The sequence below is a fragment of the Ailuropoda melanoleuca genome, chromosome 16, assembly GCF_002007445.2.
Source record: "Ailuropoda melanoleuca isolate Jingjing chromosome 16, ASM200744v2, whole genome shotgun sequence".
NCBI lineage: Eukaryota > Metazoa > Chordata > Mammalia > Carnivora > Ursidae > Ailuropoda > Ailuropoda melanoleuca.
The window spans coordinates 46502160-46512325 of NC_048233.1; the positions used below are offsets into that span (position 1 = coordinate 46502160).

Below are 10166 nucleotides of genomic sequence, written 5' to 3' on the forward strand. Positions count from 1 at the left end.
GACCACTCTTCACCCTCCCCTGCAGCCCAGTCTTCTTCCTACCAAAAGTGTGTCATAACTTCAATTATTCCCACCTACTCACGTGGATTAATCACCCTAGAGCACAGTTTTACTTGGATTATTTCCTGGAGAGGATGTTGTTGACTTTTAGGAGGAGGTAATCATTCAGCTGAAACTTGGAGGGTGGGTAGGAATTAGCCAGGGGGTCAGAGAGGACAGTATGAACAAGGGGCTTGCTGGAATGGACAGGCTGGGGGTAGAGCAGACATCAGATCCCAAGGCTTTGCTGAGGTTAAGGGGGGTCATCAAACATTTGTCAGTAGTGGGTACAGGAGATAGGCAAGACCAGAAACAAGGAAACTAGTAAAGAAAGTGTAGGTTCCGGATAAGAATTACGGAAGGTCTGATCTAAGGCAATTATTCATTCATTCATCCATTCCACAAACATTGCCCAAGTGCCCACTGTGTGCAGAAAACAAAGCACAGAAAACCCATGCCCTCAGAGAACTTCAATATCTTGTAGGAAAAGAGGTAAACGGTGAGCGATGGAGGGTGTTTCTCAGTTTCACATCTCATGTGGTGAACGGGGGGCATTCATTCTCTGAGACAGAGGTTCAGGGGGCAGGGCAGGTTCGAGAAGAAAGGGTCGGGTTCAGCTTCTCTTTTTTGACAAATGTTTGGGGTGTTTGGGGGACACCTAAGTGGAGCTGTGTGGCAAGCAGCCGCACAGACATATTTGGAGATGAGGAGATCTGGAAGGCGTTGACTTGCTGGAATGTAGGATTCATTCATTTGTTCATCCATGTATGTATTTGACAGCTACTGAGTAGCTGTCCTCTGCAGAGGATTCAAAAGTGAGCAAAACAGATACGATCCCTACCTTTGAAGAGCTTCAAATCCAGTAGGGATCGCTCTAAGCATCAAGTGTGAGGGGCGAAGAAGGAAGGGATGGCTATCCAAACACGTGAGGGAGAAACTGGGGGAGTGGGTTGGGCCAGACTATCAGAGAACTTCAACACCAGGCTAGGGAGATGGAAATCTGCCTCATTCTGTTACCAAGCCCTGCCTCCCTGACAGGGCTCAATTTTGTCCAGTCCTCTCACTGCCCCCTCATTCAGGGCAGGCCACCCTCTTCCTCCTTGAAGGGAGGTGACAGGTTCTCTAAAGGGCCTCCTTGCCTCTCATCTCCCCCGCCCCCACCATCAGCTCCAACGCAAACAGAGTGACTTTTCAGAATGGGAGGATGATGTTACATTCTGTGGTAGGCAGAAGTCTGAGGGGGCCCTATGATCTCCAGCCCTCTGGTGTTACTCTGGTGATTACATTATGTTACACGGCACCAGGAATTCTGCAGATACAGTTAAGGCTACTAATCAGTTCACCTTAAAACAGGGAAATTATCCAGGTTGAATCCACCTAATGAAGTGAGCCCTTTAAAAGCAGGGAGTTTCTCCAGCGAGTAAAGGGCAAGTTACAGATACTCAAAGCCAGGGAGCTCTTCAAAGGATTTGACACACAGTTGCTGGCTTGAAGATGAAAGGGATCGTGTGGAAAGGACCTAAGAAAGGCTTCCAGGAGTGGAGAGTGAGCTCCAGCTGACAGCCAACAAGGAAACAGGGTGCAAGCAACTGGATTCTACCAACAACCTGAGTGAGCTTGCAGATGGGTTCCCTCCCAGAGCCTGCACATGAGAACGCAACCCAGCCAACAGCCTGCCTGCAGCCTTGGGAGACCCTGCGCAGAGAAGCCAGCCGTGCCATACCGGACTTCTGACTTCCAGAACTACAAACTCCTAAGTGCGTGTTATTTCAAGCCACTAAATTTATGGTGATTTGTTCCACAGCACTAGAAAACTAATACACCCCTGGTTTCTAACCCTCCAATAAAACTTCCTTCGTGGACTTGCCAGCATTTAATACTTATAAGAGTCCTATTAGGTGGGTATTTTGTTAGCACCATTTCACAGGTGAAGAAACTGAGGCTCACAGAGGCAAAATACTTTTCCTAAGGTTACCAAGCTAGTAAGTGACAGGGTGGAGATTTTCACTCAGACAGTCTGAACTCAGAATCCATACTCAATGGCTTCTCATTGCCCTTAGAGTAGGGTCAAATACCCACATGAGGTATTAAAGACCCTTCCTGATCCCACTCCTGCTCACTCATCCAACCTCATTCTTCCACTCTCGTCTCACTTCAGCTCCTTGTGGCTCGCATAACTGCCATGCTCTCAAGTTCTAGACTTCCACATATGGCTCCTTCTGCCTGGGACGCTGCCTGCCTCTTCCCTCTGTTTTTCCTTTGACTGACCCAAATGGTGCTTTTGGCCTTGTGTAAGATGCCACCTCCCCCAGGAAGTCTTCCTTGGTTTTCCCAGGCTGGGCAGATACTACTGAAGCAATCCCCTAGTACCTCATACCTTCCTTATCAGAGCACAGGAGACCCTGGTTTGAACAAGTTTACTCAGCTGGGCTCTTCACTAGACTGTGAGCTCCTTGATGGTCAAGACTGTGATATGTTCATCACGGAATCCCTAGCACAGCATCTGAAGCCAGCGGTACTCAGTAAGTATTTACTGAGTGAATGAGTGAATGAATAAAAGCACTTTATTTAGGAGGCAATGGCAGCCACCCAAGGTCTTGAATAAGGGAGTGACCTTATCAGACCTGTGCTTACAAGGACAGGCTGAGGGCAAGGCCTGCACACAAAAGACGATCCTCACCAACACGTGAGGATGAAAAAAAGCTCATTGACACCGTGGTCTTGGATTTCTGGAGCTGTGAAACTTGCTTCTTTTCTCTTCTTGACCACATCGTGTTGTAGATATGCCAGAAACTGTCACGGTCCTGACTAGTGTTCTCCTACGGAGGTGGAAAGTGGAAAAGAGCTTGTGACTGGGGTTTAGGCCCCGAAATCCCGCTAGAATTAGGCGCCTCCGGCCACGAAGGCTGTGCGAAGCCGTGGCTAGATGGGGAGCCACAGACATGGACCATGTGGGCAACCCGGAGCGGCCTCTGAAGATCCCACTCACGCCTAGTCCTCTCCATCTCTACACCTGCTCACGGAGCCCACGGTCCGTCTACTCCTCCTTAGACACGTAAATACTGCTTCCCGATGAGGAGGGGGCGAGGCTTCCGCGTGCAAGTCGGCGCTCACAGCTGCGCGCTGGACGTCACGCGATGCGGTCCGAGAGTCTGTTAGAGACGCCGCGCATCTTGGTTTCCTCGTCTGCGCAAAAGGCCCTCCCCAGACGGCGTGGCCTTGAAGGATGGGGCGCCGGGAAAGGTGAGAAAGTCTAGGTGCGTTCAGCTAGCTCTACACGCAAGGGGGGAAGCCCTGGGCCTAGGGAGACGCAGCGCTGGTCCCCGCCTGGGCACAGGCTCCAGCCCTTGAACAGAAGGGTCACCGGGTCCGCCGTCGTGCCGACGCGAAATAGAGCGGCGCGTCCGCGGAAGGGGCCGAGGTTGCCGCCGCGGGCAGGGGAGAGAAGGGCTGGACTGGGCGCTCGCGGCGTGGCGAGGCTGCGAGGGGCGGGTCCGGCGCTGCGCCTCCCGCGCTCCGGCCGCAGTTCTGGGCGCTGGGGGCGGGCGAGGGAGGAGCCACGTGGGAGGAGCAAAACCTGGAGGCCCCGGGAACCTCGGGCAGAGCCAGAGCGGCGAGAGCCGGATCCCGGGCGCGCAGCCCAGGGAGAGCGCGCCGTCCGGGCCCAGCACCGCCTCAGCGCTCCAGCCCGCGGCGGCGCTCGCCTTCCGGGCGCAACCGGCGAGAAGGGCCGGTGCTGACGGAGCGAGACTCCCAGGCTCCTAAACCGTCGCAGAGCTGCTGGGCTGCCCGCCGCCCCGCCGGGGCCCAGCCCGACCCGCCCCCTGCGTCCCGGGTGCGCCATGGACTCGGAGAAGATATCGGTGTGGATCTGCCAGGAGGAGAAGCTGGTGTCTGGTCTCTCTCGCCGCACCACCTGCTCGGACGTGGTGCGGGTGCTGTTGGAGGACGGCTGCCGGCGGCGACGGAGGCAGCGGCGGGGCCGGCGGCGGGGGGCTGCCGGCGAGTCGCCAGGCCGGGAGGAGCTGCGGGAACTCCTGGACGAGGACGACGAGGACGACGACGAGGCGCTGCCTCAGGGCATGCTGTGCGGGCCCCCGCAGTGCTATTGCATCGTGGAGAAGTGGCGGGGCTTTGAGCGCATCCTGCCCAACAAGACGCGCATCTTGCGCCTCTGGGCCGCCTGGGGCGACGAGCAAGAGAATGTGCGCTTCGTGCTGGTGCGCAGCGAAGCGTCGCTACCCAACGCGGGCCCCCGCAGCGCCGAGGCGCGCGTCGTGCTCAGTCGCGAGCGCCCCTGCTCGGCCCGGGGGGTCCCGGCGCGGCCCAGCCTGGCTATGACCCAGGAGAAGCAGCGGCGGGTGGTGCGCAAGGCCTTCCGCAAGCTGGCCAAGCTCAACCGGCGGCGCCAGCAGCAGCCGTCGTCGCCCTGTTCGTCCACTTCGTCGTCCACCGCCTCCTCCTGTTCGTCCTCGCCGCGGGCCAGCGAGAGCGCTTCCGTGGAGCGCATGGAGACGCTGGTGCATTTGGTGCTGTCACAGGACCACACCATCCGTCAGCAGGTGCAGCGGCTCCGGGAGCTGGATCGCGAGATCGATCGCTATGAGGCCAAGGTGCACCTGGACCGCATGCGGCGACACGGGGTCAACTACGTGCAGGACACTTACTTGGTGGGCGCAGGCATCGAGGTCGACGGGCCCAGCCCTGGAGAGGAGCCGGAGGCGGCCGCGGCTCCCCTGGACGGCGACGCGCAGGCGGCAGCGCTGGAGGAGCTGGCCCGGCGGTGCGACGACCTGCTGAGCCTGCAGGAGCAGCGAGCCCAGCAGGAGGAGTTGCTCGAGCGCCTCTCAGCCGAGATTCAGGAGGAGCTGAACCAGAGGTGGATGCAGAGGCGCCAGGAGGAGCTCGCCGCGCGGGAGGAGCCCCTGGAGCCTGACGGTGGCCTCGACGGCGAGCTGCTGCTGGAGCAGGAGAGGGTCAGGACGCAGCTCAGCACCAGCCTCTACATCGGGCTCCGGCTCAACACGGACCTGGAGACCGTCAAGTCGGATTTGGATTACAGCCAGCAGCAGTGGGCCAGCAAGGAGCGCGAGCTGCAGGGCCTTCTCCAGACTTTGCATACGTTGGAGCTGACGGTAGCGCCCGACGGGACTCTCGGCTCTGGCGGACCCTCCCGGGAAGCCCGGCCTCAGGGCTGCGCCGAGGTGTGGGTGGATCAGGCCCGCGGACTGGCCAAGAGCTGTGCTGGCAACGACGAGGACTCCGATACCGGGCTGAGCTCTATGCACAGCCAGGACTCGGACTCCGTGCCTGTGTGCGAATCTCTTGTGTAAGGGGAGCAGGGTGGGCGAGGGGGACGACCCTTCTCCCTTCGTCGCAGAAAGCACTGGCATGGCCGGCTCAGGGGCTGGAAAGCAGGCTGGGGGTGGGCCGGGGAGCCCTGCCAGGTAGCAGCGCTCCCACCGGGCCAGGGGGAGGGCTGGAGACGCCTGTCCTGCGAGGGCGCTCCTCTGGTTCCCGAGTGACTGTAGAGGGGTGCGGGACAGGGAGGCCAGGTCTCCATTCCAGGTTCTTTCAGGGGAAGGAAGGAGGGAGGTGGTGAGAACCTCCTGTACTGGAAAACAAAAGCCCCAGGGAAACTGACGTGGTCCGAACCCATTTTCAAAAAAAAAAAAAAAAAAAAAAAGATAAAAGGAAAAAGTATTATGAAGATTTCAGCAATCTTCTGTATGGGAAGGACTGATGGCAGCTAGAACTTTAGTTTGTGACATAAAGTGCTTTTAAAAGAAACTCTTGGATGAAAAGGAAATTCCTTGAATGTTAATTGTGACTGTGAACGTGTTAAAACTAGCCAAAGAGGAGCACTGGTGTTGGTCTCAGCCTTACTTACATCTCTGATAGAACCCACAGGCACCCAAATCCTGGCTCTTTACCTTTCTACAGGTTGGGGAATTGCCCATCTGCTAAACTGCTCATCTTTTATTTTCTTACAAAGGCTGAGCTGTATGGAAGTCTAACCCTGCAATTCCTCCTTGCAAATACCGTATGTGTTAAAATAGAATCCTTTCCCTAAAATAACCTTTTATTATTACAAAAGCCAAACATAACGCTTTTGAGATAGAGAAGCCTGGCAGACATAATCCCTGGTTACCCTTTAATGGAGGCCCTTTGGGATTTGCTCCGGCAAAGGGACCTGTGCTGTCCTTTCTTTTCATTCACGTTGTCGCTTCATCCGCGGAATCACAGTTCCTCCAGGAAAAATAAAAGGGAAGTTAACAGAATTCAAGCGAAGTGCAACTGGAGTTGCTATGTAATGAGCTCTCTGGCTGAAACTGAGACTTGAAAGCAAAGATCTTTGTTAGTGTTCAGCTTTTGAACTAAGCTATATGATTAAAACCAGCCATGACCTCAAGGTATTTTACCCCCACCCGAGTCTAACTTCAGTAGCTTTGGTCAGAGATTAATTAGTTACTTGTCCAAGCCTAAATCGAGAGTGCAAATATCAAGGTTTACTAGATAAGGGCCCCCAAAAGAAAACATAAAATAAAACAACCTAAAAGTACACCTTGGCTGAGCAATTTGATTAACCCAGGGCACGTAGCCATAGATAAATGCATAGAAAAGTGAGCTGAAAGACCACTCGAATTACTCTTGTCTGGCTCATGCCTTTGCACACGCCCGCAGATACAAGTGCAACACCTCTCCCTTAATAGCTGGTGACGGGGCCCTGTTGGGGACCCAGTGTAATTGTTCCAGTTACTTCAATGAGAAGTTATCAGTTGTAGCTAGCTGTTGCCCCGTGGAAGGAGCCTGTTGGCCGCGTTCCCTCCGGAGCTCAGTACTTCTGAGGAATGTGGGATCTAATCTGTCCTGAGGCGGTAGTAACAATGGGGCGTGTGTGGTGCCAGCCTGCTGCAGACGCCTGCGATCGGGCTAACCGTGGAGGGGCTGGCTCCGGTCTCAACACCACATGTGGAGATAACTTAAAAGGTCTGGCTTTATTGAGAAGTTTCTTTCCTTGCAGAGTTTCTCTGTCTGCTTGTTGCCTGCGGGGACCTGCCCACCTGACCTCCTCAAACCATTTGAGCTGTCTCCTTTTTGGAGAGAGCCCCCCGCCCCACCGCCCCTTGCTGTTACAACACACGTGGATATTTCAGATTTTCGAGTAAAATGGGAATGAACCGGCCATTTTTTTAATTGATGTTTTCAAAAGACATTAGCTGGCGTAATGATGGATTTTTAGTTTCGTTAGATGCAGAAAACATCTATGCATTTGGTCTCGAGCATGATTAAAATGAGGAGGGGACCGAAAGAAAGCCACTGTCCCGAGACGATCATTTGGTCTGGTAAACACAAAGCCTAATGATAGCTTCCCTTCTGAGGCAGAGGTAAAATCCTCATTAGACTGTGACAAACGCTACTCATCTGAATGGTTTATGCTGGCAGTGGGCTGACCTGGTGGTTTTAAAATTATTGTTTTTTTTTTTTTTTTTTGGTCCCCCAGAGTGGTAGGGGTGGTGGTTCTTAGATGTTTATTAACTCAAAAGAGAACACAGAAGTTGGCAGAACAGAACCGCCTGGCAGAAAGGGGCTGTTTTCCTTTTCACTATTATTATTTTAAACTTTGACAGGCTGCTGACATCAGCAAATAATGCCTGAAGCCTGTAAAGCAAATTAAGCCACATCACAGGGAGAAGGCCTATGGGATTCTCTGGTGCCCTCTTTCCAGAACCTTCCTGTCCTGTCCACCTGAAGATGTTTCTCCAGTCTTCAGGCAGCGTGGAGGCTCTGTTTATAACAGAGAGCAGCCCAGTCTGCCCATTTCTCCTTTCATCCAAATCAATTATGTCCCCAAAAGGCACTCTCTGTGTGGGTAGGAGAAAGGAGAAGGGGGGGAAGGGGGTGCCAAAATAGAAAGGAGACAATAGCTCCTTTTACTAAGAGCTTTCGCAAGCCTCAGAGAGGTGGAGTGTGGATATAAAAAGGACCAACACAGCACCTGTGCCTAGAAAGTGCCTAATAAATGCTAGATGTTGAAAAAACGTCATTTCACTTAAAAAAATAATCATAATGGCACTAAGAATGAGAATGAATACATTGAGGTGAAAGCCTCAGCACTGAGGATGTCAGAGCCCCTGGGAGAAGTGACCTCTCTCCTGGTGTCCAAGCAGAACAGAAATCTTGGGGAGGAACCGGCAAGCTCGCAGAGGACAGGACGAGGCCCCATCCTTGTTGGGAACTGATAGAATGTATCGTGGCTTTGATGTTAGGTATCCCCTTCTGAGCCATCTCCCAACCAGAAAGATTTCATCTGGTAGCTCTGTGTGTTTGCTTATAAAGTGTGGTGATGATGATGAATTGCTAATTAGGCAAGTTACGTACTGTAGTCCTTAGGATGAACCTCAAAATAGCATAGTAAAAAGAAAGAAAAGTCACTCAAAATCCTGTCACCAAAAGCTTACCACCGCCAAAATTTGGCATATTTTCCTTCCTGACCTTTTGAATTGTGAAGATTCCATATTCTGCTTTTTTTAAGAAAATAATTTCAGCGAGATTGTAGAGATGCTTTTATGCTCAGGTTTTGACCGTGTAAAGTTTCCATCCATCTGTTGGATGCACCGTCGTGCCTGTAACTGTTCCCATATAAGTAGGTTGTTCCCGATTTTTTTTTTTTTTTTTGCCATTATAACATAACACTGTGATAGGCTTCTCTGGGCACATGTCCATGTTCCCCAGTAAAATGGAAAGAGACTTTCCAGGTCAAAGAGTACAAACATTTAAGGACTTGATACTAATCGCCAAATTGCTTTTCCAGAGATTTGTTCTAATAACAACCTGCTACGGGTGATGGGGCCTATTTCCCCACACCTTGGCTTTCATTAGATATTACATTTTGTTAAGAAAACATTTTAACCAGAATTAATTAATTAGTACTTTGCGGTTCCAGGAATGCAGGGCTGACAACCACTGGCTTACGCTATCCTTACAACAGAAACGTGGGTCGTCTGACCAGAAATGTTAAGCAGGTGTGGTGCTTTCTCTCCTTCCTGTTTTCCTTGTCTTCCCTGAGTACTTGCTTCCTCATAGTGCTCTTGTCTCCTGGCAGAGCAGGCCAACAATCTGTCTGCGCAGGAGGGGCAAAGGGTAGGAGCAAGAGTACGAGAATTAACACGTAAGAGAAACAGATTTATAAAAAGCAAATATTCATTATCTTTTTTCATCTTGAGTCCATGAGAAAAGGTTATTCCTAGAAGGTGATGTTATAACATGTATTTGATTTTGTGCTTCTCCTTACCCATTCCTATTAAAAATTAAATCAAAATGAAATAAATACATAAGCCCACTATTAACAGCCTCTAATGAACGGTTTTGATTTTTCTGGGAATTTCTTTCTACCTATGAAATAACACCTGAGCTCATCTTTAAATTCTTGGAAAGGGAAAATTTGGCCATGAAAATCTGTAAAATTTCCCGTGTGGAAAATGTTTGTGAGATGGATTGTCCTACACAGAAAGAAAGGAGGGTGTGGAGAAACTATCTTTTTGCTGAGTACTTTCCAAATGCCAGATTCTTGTGCTGAGTATTGTCACATGAATTTCCTCTGCATTCATCTTGTGAGATAGAACTCTCTAACCTCCGATTTTTAAAAAATATTTTATTTATTTATTTGAGAGAGAGAGAACACGAGCAGTGAGGAAGGGCAGAAGGAGAGGGAGAAGCAGGTTCCTCACTGAGCAGGGAGACTGATATGGGGCTCGATCCCAGGACCCTGGGACCATGACCTGAACCAAAGGGAGACGCTTAATGGACTGAGCCACCCAGGTGCCCCCAACCTCCAATTTTTACAGATAAAGACACTAAAGCCATCTAGCTGGTAAGCAGCAGGAGTAGGACTTTAACCCTAGCCTGAGTCGAAAACCTGTCCCCATTTTGCTCTGTCCACAGGCATCTCATACCCATGAAGGGTTCAGCGTGTCGGGAGAAGAGATTCCTCACACGTCCTACAGTGTTGGCACTGGAAGGGCCTCAGAAATGATCAGGTCTTGTCCCAGGATTTCCACCAGGAAGGTGGAATGACTTTCTCAAAATCTTGGAGCCAGTGAACATCTGCTAGGTGGGAATTTAGG

The 10166-nt window shown here is 51.6% G+C and overlaps 1 protein-coding gene across 1 annotated transcript; it reads left to right on the plus strand.

The window, feature by feature from the left end:
• Positions 1 to 3597: 3597 nt before the first annotated feature.
• Positions 3598 to 9385, plus strand: RASSF10 (Ras association domain family member 10). The gene has a single exon (XM_011233457.3). The coding sequence runs from the start codon at positions 3882 to 3884 to the stop codon at positions 5370 to 5372; it is 1491 nt and encodes a 496-aa protein (XP_011231759.2). The 5' UTR covers positions 3598 to 3881; the 3' UTR covers positions 5373 to 9385.
• Positions 9386 to 10166: the final 781 nt, after the last annotated feature.